The sequence below is a fragment of the Phalaenopsis equestris genome, unplaced genomic scaffold, assembly GCF_001263595.1.
Source record: "Phalaenopsis equestris unplaced genomic scaffold, ASM126359v1 Scaffold000877, whole genome shotgun sequence".
NCBI classification, from domain to species: Eukaryota; Viridiplantae; Streptophyta; class Magnoliopsida; order Asparagales; family Orchidaceae; genus Phalaenopsis; species Phalaenopsis equestris.
The window spans coordinates 761,236-777,086 of record NW_018165317.1 but is presented as its reverse complement, the minus strand read 5'-3'; the positions used below and the strand labels follow the sequence as shown (position 1 = coordinate 777,086).

General features: G+C 31.9%; 1 protein-coding gene across 1 annotated transcript; it reads right to left on the bottom strand.

Moving 5' to 3' along the window:
- Positions 1-4,845: 4,845 nt before the first annotated feature.
- On the bottom strand, positions 4,846-15,588 carry LOC110032057 (thioredoxin-like protein AAED1, chloroplastic; the record flags this gene model as incomplete). Its single annotated transcript, XM_020735569.1, is given in 6 exon segments — positions 4,846-5,064; positions 5,503-5,563; positions 8,475-8,566; positions 8,675-8,754; positions 8,870-8,906; positions 15,529-15,588. Coding segments are annotated over 6 exon segments (390 nt in total), but the record flags the coding sequence as incomplete, so codon positions are not given.
- Positions 15,589-15,851: the final 263 nt, after the last annotated feature.

The following is a 15,851-nucleotide window of genomic DNA, read 5'->3' as shown; positions in this document are numbered from 1 at the left end:
AGAGTGCACGCTAGCACAGCTGAGTATATAGATGTTGAGCAAATTGCTGACTTAAATGAAGGGTCCAATCCCAACTTAAATAAAGTTTGATTTACTAATCATTCAAAGCATCCTAGAGTTGAGAAAAAGGAAAAAAAATATTTTGTGGGATTTTAATGAAAAGTCCGATTTTGTAATTGGTTACTTCATACACCAATTAGTCTAGCTTTTATTCAACATATTATGGGAATATTGGAAGAAACTTCAAAATTTTATGAAGAAATTATTTTACTTATTTTCAATAAACTTGTTAGAAGATCTGATTAGGAGAATGTTATTTATATCAACGACACATTATCGTAGGGTTAATTATTTACGTTACTTTTATAAAATCGAGTTGTATGACACATATATTATTTTTGGATTTTTTATGTTTGATTGATATGGGTGCAAAACATTATTTTATATGTATGAGTGCTACAATCTTTCATTATTTCTGAATTGTTCATTCTCGTAGCTTTTGTTTAATGTATTACTTGTTAATTCATAAATATTATTTATGTGTTAGCTACATCAACAATGAATAACATGGATAGAGAAAATAACAAAAAAAATTACAATTGCATTATGCTTAATGTATGAGTATGACAACTCATATTGTTTGTATTCCGTGCATGATGTCCACATATATTGAATACAAATGAGTTGGAGAGTTAATTGTGAGTCATCCAATACGATGTAACATGTTTCATATGACACAAATCATATTTACTGATATATTAAAAGAACTTCACAGAAACCAGGACTTTATCACTCCTCCAGGATAAATTCAATAGAAGTGTTAGCTATTACTCTCTATATTTTCTCACAAAATTGGTCCTATGAGAAGAGTTACATAACAATTCCATAAAAAAATTAGTAGGTATTTTTTTGAGTTGATTTAAATACTCTTATCAGCTTATCTTCAAATGTTATCAAACCTAAAGATTGTACATTCCAAAGCACTCCTATAGAGATTTCACAAGATCAACACTATATATCATATTTTAAGTTAAATTTTTGTGTTCAACTTTTCCAAAATTTACTTATGCGCGGCAACTCTAATATCTTACATAAATGACTTAGGATTGTGTTCGAACAATTAATGTAACACATATGAATGCACGCGAGTCCAACTATGAAAAGATTGCATATATTGGACGTAATGGTTCACCAACACAAAATATTACGGGAGTACATGAATTTAATGTGTTCGCTTTTGTAATGACTGAATGAGAAGGCAGCACAAAAGATAATTGTGTATTCAAATTTGCAACACAAACTCATAAATACAACTTTCCAAAGCAGCTTACAAGCTTGCTAGAATATGCATAACTGAAAATTTTATTTCAACGCAATACTAATGATTATACTTATAACAAGAAATATTATTTAGTTAATGTAGGATATCAGTTACAAAGAAGATATCTCAAACCATTTCCTAATACAGAATACAACAATCTTGATTTTGAAAGAGCCAACAAGGTAGCTCGGGGCAGAAACAAAAAGTTAACAAGAGACATGTATTGTTATGTGTTGTTATTAAGAGGAAATTTGAGGTTTGAAAAGAAAAATTGGTTATTCTACGATACAAGCCCGCATATCTTTTTGACAAATCGGTAAAGATTGTAATCGCTACAATGGCTCTGTACAATTACATTCGTCGGCATCCTTCACACATTAATATTAATTTCAACAGAATAGATGAAAATCAATCATATGTCCCTACTAAAGCTTATGAATATCACCCAGTACAGTCAATATCACAAGCTAAATGCCATTTACACGAGTTTTGTGCACTTGCTGAGGACGATCCTAAGGAGATTATGGAATTGAGAGCGAAAATTATAAATGCAATAGTTAATTGGTGAAATAATGTTGTGTGCCAGTTTTTTTTATTTATGTATAATGTGTTGTAAAAAATATTTAATGTTTATTGTAATTATATTTTATACAGTGATGTCCATGTTGAATCTCAGTTTGATGCAAATTATTTTTTTCATTATTTCTACATGTACTTTTTTCCCATATGGATGTATTGTTATACAAACAATATATGCAATATATATATATATATATATATTATTTTGAGGCCTATGATGAGATATATGTCCTTAGGGATTCTTCAGTCTATATGTTGCTATGAATTTTAACATGTATGAAATCATCATCAAGGCAATCGAGATCCCATTTTTCTTAATCATATGACTGTCGAGATTCTCCTAGATTGTCTTTATGGTAATATGTTGTTGTGTCACACATGATCTCAGTATTATATGATTTAAAAACAACCAAGATCCACTTTTTATGGTCTTCTATCTTCTTTTAGTGACAAATTATTCGTCGGTTTATTTTTTTGCTATGAGATCTCACAGCTTTATAAATCTTTAATTATGTATTTTTATTATCCTTATTAGTTAATGTTTAAACTAAATGTTTATGATTTGTGGTTTTAAACCTTCTGAAAATATGAGCTCGATGACTTATGCTGTCTCTAGAGTCTAGTACATAGTTCTCTGCAAACTTCACGAAAGAAGCGTACAATTACATAAAAATTTTACAAGTGACCAAGGAATAAATCAATAGAGAACTATGACTACTTCAAATAAGCACATCAGTTAGACGATTTCACCCATATATTGATCAGGCATGGAGTATTTCTTTGGAGAAGTTATCTCATGAAGTTAATCATGTGCACTTAAAATTCAATATCATGATAATATTATTTATTATTTTAATAGTTTTATTTTTCAATTTGATCGTTATTAAGTAAAATGTCAATTCTAAGTGTAATATTTGAACCTATGAATTTTTAGAAACTCTGAATAATTTTTTTTTATATTCATGTACAAGTTATTCAACCCAAATTAATTATGCTATAAACAGCACAACAATACAAAGACTAAAAAAAAAAAAATCTTTTTTTATCATAAATAGTTGCAGCAAAACTATTGCATGAATATAGAAAACAAAGACACAACTTCCTCACAGAAGCTTCCTGCGATACCTATTACATAGCATCTTTTAAGAAATAGCAAACTAACCCTTATATACACAACACTTAATGTAAATATTAATATTTAGGAGTTACATATTTAAATACATGAAAAAGTGTGGTCTTTATTTTGATACCCATAATATTTATTTTAATATTTTTGCAATATTATATTTGAAAAAAAAAACAAAACTTATTATTTTTACAATAATTTAAGCTACATTTGAGTGAAACCCAAATTAAAAACTAACAAACAAATTCAAATCAAAAGTAACATCATACACCAACCCTAAGTAGAAAAAAAATCAAATAAATCAATGTTAACAAATCTCACTTACTCGGCTTGTTTCCACCCCAAATTCCAGCATTACAACCTATTTAGGACACTTTTTTTGCAATTTATATATATATATATATATATATATATATATATATATATAGCTTAATAATGGTTCATAAAATAAAAATGGTTTATATATATAGCTTAATACAACCTATATAGCTTAATAATTAACCCGCATTCATAGTATTTTTCTAACTTAACTTAAAAATGATCATAAAATAAAAAAGAAATAATTATATACAGACCACCCAAAACATTTCTATTCATAAATCAAACACCCGATGATTTTTTAAACTAATGTATTCAGGTTGTGTCACAATCAAACTATTGAGATTTTGACCAAAATGACAAGCGTTGATTTGAGTTTTACCATGAATTTTGAAATTTAAGCTAAATTTGAAAAATGGATGAAAAAGAATGGTTCATTTGTAAATCACAATGTCTTGGGTTTTTTACAAGTAATTGCACCAATAAATATATATATATATACATATTAAGCACCTAAAACTTTTAACCAAATCCTTCACTAAAGAATAAAAGATAGTGTAATTTTAAAAAAATAATGTTAAAATATTATATTTAAAATTTAGGTGGTTAAGATTAGGGCTTGTGTTCAGCTCGTTCGAAATTATTCGTGTTTGAAATTGACTCGTGTTCGAAACTAGCTCATGAAAAGTGTGTTCGTGTTCGGCTCAAAATTGACTCATTAAAATTAAACTGAAAAAATAGATGTATAGTGTTGGATTCGAACATGGATCAAATGCATACAAAAGATTGCTCATAACCACATTACCACACGAGCAGTTACAATTTAAACCTAGACATAAATATATCTAATATACTATTATATAAATAATATATGCAATATATTATTATATAAATAATTATATAATTATATTTTTTTTTTTTTTATTTCGAGCTAAAACAAGTCGAACACGAGCGAACAAAGAGTTGTTTGTGTTCAGCTCGTTTATAATTCGAATTTTAAAAACTTGTTTGTGTTCAGCTCGTTTACTTAATGAACGAGCCGAACACAGGCTACTTAACGAGCCGAACACGAGCTGTTTGCGAATAACAATCTTTTTTGACAGCCCTAGTTAAGATCATATATTTAATTTTTTGGTAATTGATACGTAAAACCCCCCCAAAAAAATGTATTATGAGGATCCAAAAATTGAAGAAAATACAAATAATCCAGTCCAGTTTTCATTGGAAGATTTACATAAAAATCCGCCAATTCCTACGTATTTACATATCTAACACCTAATCTTCACTTTCTTTTTTCATTCATACCAAATTATCAATGCATAAAACACCTTTTAAAAGTTAAAATAATAGTATTTAAAAAACTGTGTTACAAATGTAAAAAGTAATGCTGAGCGTGTTGGATAATTTATGTAAATGTCTCTTCATTTTTTTTTAATATGTAATTGCCCCCTCATTTTTTTTAATATTTTCATATCAAGGATATTTGGCAGAGACTCAAATATCGATTTCTCATGAGCAATCCGGCCCCATGATAAGAGCCCGCGTCATGTGCCTATAATTCGACCCCTCAAACACTACAGTAGTAATCGAACCCTTGCCAGAGGGGACTTACAGTGACCCTGCCTACCAATTGGATAAGGAATGCGGCACATATATATCATCATGAACAGCATGCTTGCAAAACATCTTCTATATTAGGATCATCACCAGCTTCTTTGTCCTGATAAGAGAATCAATCAGAACAATATAATTCTAATAATAATTTAAAAAAAAAAAAAGGTTTATAAGACTTCCAAATTTTTAATAAATTAGCTATTATATAGAATAAAACTTCCTATTTAAGCAAAAATTTTGAGGCATACCACCCAATTCTTATGTATTTACATGTTTAACACCTAAAATTTGGCTTTTTTTTAAACATTTATACCACCCAAATCTTTCATATCACATAAAAAAGTACCTTTTTTTTACTTTCAAGGAGTGAACCCACATTTTCAGAGAAAGATGGTATATATGTAAAATATCGAAGTTTAGGTGTTCGATTTGTAAATACATAAGAATTGAGTGGTATCTGCATAAATCTTTTTTTATTTTTAATTATGGCAGGAAGCCCTCTAAGTATCAAAAATTACAAATTGAATTGATAAGAGAAAGGTACCTTGTGCAGGTAAGAGATATTGCTGGTTCCAGGGCCTGCAACTAAAATGCCTCCCTGTTGCCTGAAAAAGAAGATGATAGAGATCAATTCATCACTTAACAGAAGATTAATGAATTAATGAATTTTAAAAAGTGTATTTATTGCTTCACAAATGATAATAACATGACATGCTTATGTTGAATTATCACATCTTTTAGGGGTTTGATTGGTCAGGTAATAAACATTAGGAGGAATTTACATACATACCACACAATTCTTGTGTTTTACATATCTAACACCTAAACATTCATATTCGCATGCATATCAGTCGAATCGTTAAAATTACATTGAAAATACCACCATCGCTATCTTTTTAAAAGTGAAGTACAGATATCTATGCATGGGTATAAATTTAAATATCAAACATTGGATGTTACATACGTAAAAACATAAGAATTGTGTGGTATGTATGTAAATTTTCCTAAAAATTAAAACTTCGAGATATTCAAAATACCCCGAATCCCTTTTTTTTATGCATCTACGAATCAATCACTTAATGGGATGCTTTTAAAATCTTGCTAACCCACATATGTTAGCATATCAACTTTGCGTGCTCACCCCCTTATTGAAACAAAAACCACCAGAAAACAGATAGACTAAAATACCCCCCAACCAATTGATTGACGATATTCAGTATCTTAAAAAAAAAAAAAAAAAAGATAAATGTAAGTTTTGGGAGAAGAAAAGTAATTATTCCTCCTCAATTTCTTGAGGCACGGTTAAAAGATAAGTAGCAGGAGAAGGCCGCTATATTAAGCAAGCCACAAAATTAACCACAAATTCCCTATGCTAGAAATAAGGAAATAAGAGTTATCAACTATAGATAATTCTAAAAGAAGTAACTCCTATAAATGGAAAATAATAATAATAATAGAAGATATCATGCCCAACTTGCTCACAACTCAAAACTAGGCCTAAAAAGTCCTTTGGTGAAGATATATGTTGTTTGTTGTGTTGTCGGAGTAAAAGACATACAAAAAGCTCCACAAACAATCTTTTCTTTCATAAAATGCCCATCAATCTTTGCATGTTTTGTACGATCATGTTGCACTAGATTTTATGTAAAACTTATGTAGTTTTATTGCCACAATAAAATTTCATTGGCATGTTTATCCAGATTCACAGCTCTTCAAGAATTCTATTCAGCCATGACTCTCACATACTCGGTTACAAGATAAAAAATAGGTGAAGGCCCCAACATTAGGAAAGCTACAAATTCACCATGCTAGAAAAAAGAAAATAAGAGTTACCAACATTAGGTAATTCTAAAAGTGGAAACTTCTAGAAATAAATAATAATAATAATATTAACAACAACAAGAATAATTAAAATAGAAGATATCAAAAAAAGAAAAATTCACAAAAATTTGACTCCCCTTTTAATTTGAGCATAAATATCTATCATGCCCAACTTGCTTACAAGTAATTCAAAACTAGGCCCAAAAAGTCCTTTGGTAAAAAAATATGTTATTTGTTATATTGTCGGAGTGAAAGGCATGCAAATAGCTCCAAAATAAATCTTCTCTTTTATAAAATGTCTATCAATCTCCATATGTTTTGTGTGATCATGTTGCACTGAATTTTCTATAATGCTTATGACAACTTTATTATCACAATACAACTTCATTGGCATGTTTATCGGGATCTGCAGCTCTTTAAGAATTCTATTCAATCATAACATCTCACATACATGGCTACAAGATAAATAGCAGGGGAAGGCCCCCACATTAGGAAAGCCACAAAATCAACCCATTTTCCCCATGCTACAAAAAAGGAAATAATAGTTACCAACAATAGATAATTCTAAAAGTGAAATCCTAGAAATAAATAATAATAATAATAAAATAATAATATAAGATATCAAAAGACTAAATTCCTAAAATTTCGAAATCCCCTCTCAAGTTTGAGCATAAATATCTATAATGACCAACTTCCTTATAAATAACAAAAAACAAGGCCTGAAATGTCCTTTGGTGAAGATATATGCTATTTGTTGTGTTGTCTGAGTGAAAAGCATGCAAATAGCTCCACAATCAATTTTTTCTTTTAAAAAAATGCATGCATATGATAGTTTTATTATCACAATATAACTTTATTGGCATGTTTATCGGGATCCGCACCCTTTTCAAGAATTCTATTCAGTCATAACATCTCACATACTCCATTAGTCATAGTCCGATATTATGCATTCGCACTACTTGCCACCACATTATGTTTCTTACTATGTGATGTAACCAGATTTCCCCAAAAATAAGTGTAATATATGGGTGTCAATCTCTTGTCAACAATTGAGCCTGCCAAATTTGCATCAGTGCATGCCTCTATGTTTTATTTTATTATCTTCTTAAAGAGTAAGTCTGACGCAGAACGTCTTCTTGACCTGCACTGGTTCGATCAAGGCTATTGAGGGTTGGCCGGCCCTCTAGTTTCGTATATATATATATATATATATATATATATATATATATTCAAGCTAAGGCCTAAGGGTATAGAAGCAGGCATACGACTTGCTTTTTTCATAGTTCTTTGCATCAACCATCCCATATGAACTATTAAGGGGCATTTGCAAGCATACCACACATTCTTATGTGTTGACATATCTAACACCTAAACTTTGAGTTTTACATCTAACACTCAAAATCTTTCATATCACGTTGAAAATATCACAATCACAAACATTTAAAAAGTAAAACGCATATTTTCATGCATAGGTATGGTGTTATAAAAATAAAAATTAAAATTAAAGTTTAGATGTTAGATATGTAAATACATAAAAATTTCCAATTATTAATTACAGTTTTTGAAGCACTAAGCGGAATATGATACAGGCAACAAGAACATCAATTCTTCGAAGTACGAGAAATAACTTCGAGAAAACAGTTCATGTTGCTAGAAAAAATCAAACCACAAAAATCATGCAAGAAGTTAACATACCAACCACCTTTGCTCCTCGTGTTCTCTTTAAACGAAAGCCCCCAATCTTGCCTATATCCTTCGAGATAAGACTCGATGATTTTCATACCAGCCTGAGAATATAGCATTTAATTTATTGCAGCATCGCCCTCCATACAAAAATAAAAATGTATCCCAAATTTAACACAGCAATTACAAAAATAATTGCATGCATAAGATACCTTGGGAGTAAAGGTTGTTGATACTCCATAAGCGAAATTGAGAGCATCAAACGATGAGTGGGTCGGATCTGCATAAACTTCTGCAAAAAGAGTGGAATTTACATAAATACCACCCAGTTCCTATATATTTACATATCTAACACCTAAATTTTACTTTTGACATATCTAACTCCTATATATACTACAGAAGCTTACCTCCTTTAAACTGGGTTTGCTCAGAAAAAGCAATCGCCTATTACAAAAAAGTTGGCAGAATTTAGAATGATTTAGAAATAACTTGAATAACAGTAATAAAGTAAAAGCTTTATTTGCAAAGGATCATTTACATACATACCACCCAATCTAACGCCTAAACTTTATTTTTTACATTTATACCGCCCAAAATTTCATATCACACCAAAAGATACCACCATTTAACTTTCGAAAAGTGAAATACACCTTTTCATGATTAGGAAAGGCGGGCATGTATGCAAAAAAAGAAGTTTAGGTGTTATATATGTAAATACATAACTGAATGGTATGTATGCAAATAATCCCTTACAGAAATATCATTAGCCTTGCAAATTTCACTATGAACATAACAACAAAAAAGTAATGCAATCACCCTCAAATTTATCTTCTTATTAAAAGTTTATTTAACACAAAAAATACTGTGTAAACATGCATACCTTGTGTACCTAGAAGACCATAACAGAAGAAAAAAGAACAGTACCAATTAATTCAAAATATAATGCTTGCAGATGAAATGCTATTGCTAATAATTGTTGTCATTTTCTTCACGTTTCAGTGTAGAAAGTAAAGCTAGTCACACAGTAAAGAAATTTAAATAAATTAGAGGCATTTACATACAGAGCACACAATTCATGTCTTTACATATCTCACACTTAAACTTCTATATTTACACACATAGCACTCATAGCACTCAGAATCTTTAATATCCCATCAAAAATAGTACTATTATATTTTTTAAAATGAATAACAGCTTTTCATGGATGGTTTTAAAGCACCAAAGTGCTCTATACGTAAATATGATAGTTTAAGGCCTGATTGGGATTAATTTTTGTTTTTATTTTACGGAAACAAACAGAAAAATTATGTTTATATGTTCATCTGCTTTTTAAATTTATTTTTAAATACAAATGGATTGTTTTCAAAAACAGAAAACATGTGAGACGTGTGTTTGTGTTTTGAAAACAGTCAAAACACGCTAAGCCCTAAATCCGAGCAAATCCCGATCCTCTTACCTTTCCTGCTTTGTCCAAGTAACATTTAATAAAATATTTAATTAAACTAATAATCATGTAATAAAATCATTAATTATTTAAAAGAAATCTAAATGAATATAATTGCCTCATAATTACTCAATTTAATAATAAATCTACTTAATAAATTTAATAATTAATCAAGTAAATTCATAATAATTCAAATAAAATATTAATAATTTAATTAAGCTAATAATAATAAAATTAAAATCTTAAATTATTTAAACATATCATTAAATATATAAATAATTAAATAAAACATTAACCAGCTTAATTAAAATCCTAATTAGAGAATTAATTAGATATTTAATTAAAATAATTGAAATTTTGATTAATTCATGAAATTAACTAAAAAATTAATATTTAAATATTGTTATTAACAAATTAATTGATTTCATTAATTCACCAATAAATTAATTAACATTTTAAATAACTAAATTAGTTAACATGTTAGTAGTTATTACAATTTAATTAATTTTTTAAAAAGTATGATTGTTTCCTTAAAAAGAAAAAAGAAAATCCCAATCAAATTCGTTTTATATTTTTTATTTTTTAAATTATATAAATCAAAACAGTACCAAACATGTTTTCTAAAAATAGAAAATAAAAAACAAAATAACAACAAAACAGATATAAAACAAAAACAAAAAATAAAAAATTGAAAGTGATCCCAAACATGAACTTAGGTGTGAGATATAAATACATAAGAATTATATGCTACATATATAAATTTCCATAAAATATATTTGCGTGGTGCTATTTACTAGATTTGTCATACCAGCTGATCACATTACTTCGTTTGGTACATCTTAAAAAGGGTGATTTGGGCACTTTTCTCTTCTTAAAAACTGATTCAGAGTCAAACCCAGGAGATGAAGCCATCCAATAGATTAAATATGAGTTTGAGAAGTTTAAAGTCTTCCACCAACATTAATAAATATGAGTTTGAGAAGTTTAATGGGAACAATTACTAGTAACATTTGAAAAGTAAAGATAATAACATCTTAGGGTTTAAATAAATACCATTCAACTTTTATGCATTTACATATCTAACACTTAAAATTTGATTGTTACATTTATACCACCCAAATTTTTTATATCACAACAAAAATACCACTATTTTAACTTTTAAATAGTAAAATATATGCAAATGAGATTTAGCATATATGTACAACATTGAAGTTTAAATGTTAGATGTGTAAGTACAAACTAATTGAGTGCTATTGACACGAGCGCGTCAAGCACGGCTTGGGCGTGTCGTGGGATACCATGGACGTGGTTTAGGGGGAACCGCAAATGCAGTTTAGGGGGAACCGCAGGTGCAGTTTAGGGGGGAGCCTCTGGCGTCTCCCGCGTAGTCCTCCGGAGGCCGATCGGCTCTCCCAAGGGGAATTGACGCCTCCTTTCCATAGGGGGGGCTAATCCTAGTTATCTAGAGTTTATATATGTGATTTATGCATTTAGTTTTCAATTATTGGCTTATAGTTCTATTAAGACAACCGGCGGAGTCCATGTTTTCCCTTCTAGAGTTGTATATGACGACGAGTGGCGCTCCTACTATATCTTGTTCGATGTGGTGATTAGCTTCGACCTCTCACCCCCTTAGTAACCCTCTTGCCGTTATCGTCGCTGTCGTATTTGTTGCAGCCACTAAGAAAACAGCCGCGATACAATTTTCCTGCAATGTCGATCACCTCTCCTCCCCTCCCAATCTGATGTCCCTTCCCGCCGACTCTTCTACTTGTCTTCATCCTGAGGACAGCCTGCTCGCTACCTTTCCGCGATTCCAGCCCTCTTTATTGCTTTCATCCTATCCCAGCCATCCCAACACCCTCCTTTACCTCCTCGCAACCTCCTACCTTGTTGTCGCTACTGCTCGCACATCCCCGCTTGATATCCAGCAGGTCCAATCCACTCTCGGCTTGCTTCCGCACCTTCCAAAGCCTTCAGCCTGCTTGACCAGCCACCAAACCACCTTCTGCACATTGTCATTAAGCCTCTCTATCACCTCCCGCTCTCCTTTTCCACAACCTCGACACACAACCCGCCATTATCAATCCTCATCCTAGGGAGTCTTTTGTGTTTGTGTCATTTTCTTATTTGAAGTGTCATTGTTTGTAATTCTCTTTGAATTTCAGCAGTAATAATTTCATTTTTACTGTGGTTTGAGTTAACTCAGGTATCAATTGGTATCCTAATTCTATCCTATGGTTTTCTAACAGCGGACATATCCTAAACCATCTCCACCAAAATTTTTTCTTTCCTACCACCAAATACGCTTGCCACTCCCACAAATCTCGAAACTCTAACCATGCCACCAAGGAGATATAGGCCCGAGCTTACCCAGAAAAGGATACATTGCGAGCTTTATCGCCTTCAGCAGAGGCCTGCGGAGATGGATGATGGAACCCATTGGGGCGTTTCCCTTGATCATGATATGGAGAGCCAAAGGAGATAAAGGGACAAGGATCTGAATCCCTTCCACAGGGATGACTTCAGTGATGAGAAAAACAAGCACCGGCGCTTTGAATTCAGTATTAGAGGAGGCAACATATGGAGGACCCGGAGATTTTGGCATCAAAATGGATCAACCTGAATTTTATAGAGGCATGGATCCAAATGATTTTATTAAATGACTACAATCAATTGAGAGAATCTCCGAGTACAAAGAGGTGACAAAAGACAAGAGGGTGAAGCTTGCAGCCATCAAATTGAGAGGGAAACTAGCAGAGGAAAAGAAAGAGAGAGTAATGACAAGATTACTAGATGAGAGAATATAACTACCTCCTCATTACTATCAAAATATATTTATGAAACTCCACCACCTAAAGCAGAGAGATCTATTAGTGGAGAAGTTCTCAGGGCAATTTGATCAGTGCAGATGAAGTATGAGTTGGTTGAGCCAGAGGAACAATTCATATTCCGATATCTGAGAGTCTGAAGCCCGCTATCAGCAATGTTGTGCAATTACAGCTTTATTAGTCGTTGGGAGATATCTAGATCTTAGCCCTAAAGGTGGCGAACGACATAAATAGAGCAAGCAACCACCACCATTCAGGTAGGCACAAGTAGTTGGACACTTCATCAAGAGCATGCCTCGGGGGGTTGAGAAAATTGATTCAGATTAGGACATCATGATCAATATCTTACTAACATGGCCACCAACGCATGCACGAGCCTTCTTCTTCTACAACATCGACTCAAGAACATCCTCCTTCGAACGTTTTGTTCTGCTCTTGGCAGAGCTGCAAACATCCTTCCTCCTTCGACTTGAGTTTACGAGATTTGGCTCAACCCAGCACTACAAGATGACACCTCCTCTACACGCGAACACGGCACGACCTTTTTCTTTCTCGTTATTTCTCCTCGCTCACTCTAGTCTCCTTCTCTGCTTGTTAAATGGATCAAATGAGGGGTAACATAAAAGAAGTGTGTGATACAATCCCAATGAAGAGGTGCGTCTCTCCTAACATACACCTATTTTATTTTATTTATTATTATTATCATTATTATTAATTATTTATATGTTTAATTTCAGTTATTACGATATTAAAGCCTCTAACATGCCTTTGTAATCTTTTGGTTGCCCGAAAGTCTTCCTTTTCCTCGCACAAAAAATTCACATCGACCTACCCCCTCAAATTTGGGACTAAAAAGTTTCGATCCCGATGCAAGTAACTTTCCATTAGCACTTGTTTAATTAAAGTCATACTCACATACAAGCATATAAAACACTATATTAATCAACTTAATAATAAGAAAAATCTCAATTCTAACTCATACCATTCGACTGGCTAACCTAACCTCACAGACACACAAGCTATGGCTCCCCTTCCTCAACCGCTTTCAATCGTGACTCAACCGGTAAGCACTCGTTGCCACCGCCTCCTTCCTTCTCTTCCTCTGCACGAGCACCAAGTGGAAGTCGTTTGACCTCCCCTCTTCAATTTCGAGTTCGATTTCTCCCTCATGCACGTGAGGTTGGACGCATTACAAGCACGAGCCTTCCTCTTCTACGACAATGACTAGTGAACTTCTTCATTCGAATGTTTACATGATAGAGCCGCAAACTTTCCTCCTACTTCAACTAGAGTTTGTGAGACTCAATTCAGCCTAACACTACAAGTGATCGATGTCACCTCTTTTGCATGCGAGCACGGCACGACCCCCTTCTTTTTCTTCTTCCTCGTTGTTTCTCCTTCTAGCTCACTTAATTCTCCTTCTATGTTCGTTAAAAGGGTCGAATGAGGGGTAAAATATATGAAGTGTGTAATTTAATCCCTGCAAAGAGGTGCATCTCTCCTAACATACATCCATTTTATTTTATTTATTATTATTATTAATTATTTATTTAATTTCAATTATTATGGCACCGTGCTAGAGCTTGTCATTTAAGCTTGAGATTGAACTCGTATTTTGACAAACGAGCTAAGCTCAAGTCAAGCATGACTCTATCTCAGCCAAACTCATTTACAACCTTACCAGGTCACGGTATGCGCACATATATACTACTTTACCTATACATGAAAAGATGTATTTGATTTTGAAAAGATTAAAATGGTGATATTTTTTATGTGATATGACATATTTGGGCTTTATAAATACAAAAAATCAAAGTTTAGGTGTTAGATATGTAAATATATAAGAACTGGGTCGTACGCATGTAAATGCCCAAAAAATAACAATTTGCATGCTGTTTTTTTCTCTGAGTACAGGATATGTTGGATTAAATTGCAATAATGCGTTTTCAATTGACACGCACCATAACCTTGACTGCCCATGTTAGGATGATTATCAATGATAAAATTCGATATTATGTCAAACTATTTCAACTTTTTAAGGTGAATTCTGTAATTTAATTTAACGAATAAGCAAAGAGATCCAATTTTCTGAACTTTCAACTTACACCTCACTAATTTGGTTGTGTGTGAACTGAAATAATCCTAGTGATAAAGCTGACTTATGGCAAAACCTAGTTTTGCCTGCCATAGGCTCATCGGTTGATGCTAATACCGCTCAATTTAATGAATTAACATATCTAATACCTAAATTTTGCTTTCTACATTTATGCCACCAAAATCTCTCATATCACGTCAAAAATGAAACCATTTTAACTTTTAAAAAGTGAAAAGCACCCTTTCACCCATTGGTAAGGTGGTTTGTAGGTAATAATTAAAGTTCAGGTGCTAGATATGTAAATACATGGGAATTAAATGCCATGTATGTAAATCTTCCAAAAACAAGAAGAATAAGAAGGCTTTATCCCACTAAGTGGGTTAGCTACATGAATCCTTTCTCTCCATTGTGTTCTATTGAGTGTCATATTTTCATTTAATTCTAATAAATCAAGATCATTTTTTTTACACAACATGCCTAAGTCCTTTTAAGTCTATCTCTACCTTTCGTAACATAAGTAGAATCTAAAACATCTAATCTCCGGATCATCAGATGGTTGGCGTTTAATATTTAGGTAAATCTTCCAAAAAAATAAAATCCAAACATTAGACAAACAAGTAGGAGTAAAAATTCTGATAATTTAAATCATATGAACCACGTTCTCTCTTAATATGTGGAATAATTATGAACACATACTTGATCAACAGTACCAGGTGCAATTAGAACAAGCGCCACACCAGCTGCATCCATTAAATCCTAAAATAGGTAAGAAACAAATAAAGCAATTTAATGAGACCTTATATCAAAAATACTGTACAAGTAAAAATTGCTAGCTTACATCATCAAAAACAAGAAATTCCATTTTTCTTGGGAATATTAGTGGAAAATGCATTTGAACGGAGTCATCAGACCATAAGAGTTGTTTGGTATCCTATTAAATGCAATATTTAAGCAAATTTTACATTAAATCCTACCCAAAATAACCTTGGGACTTCAAATTCTCTTGTTTAGATTGGGAC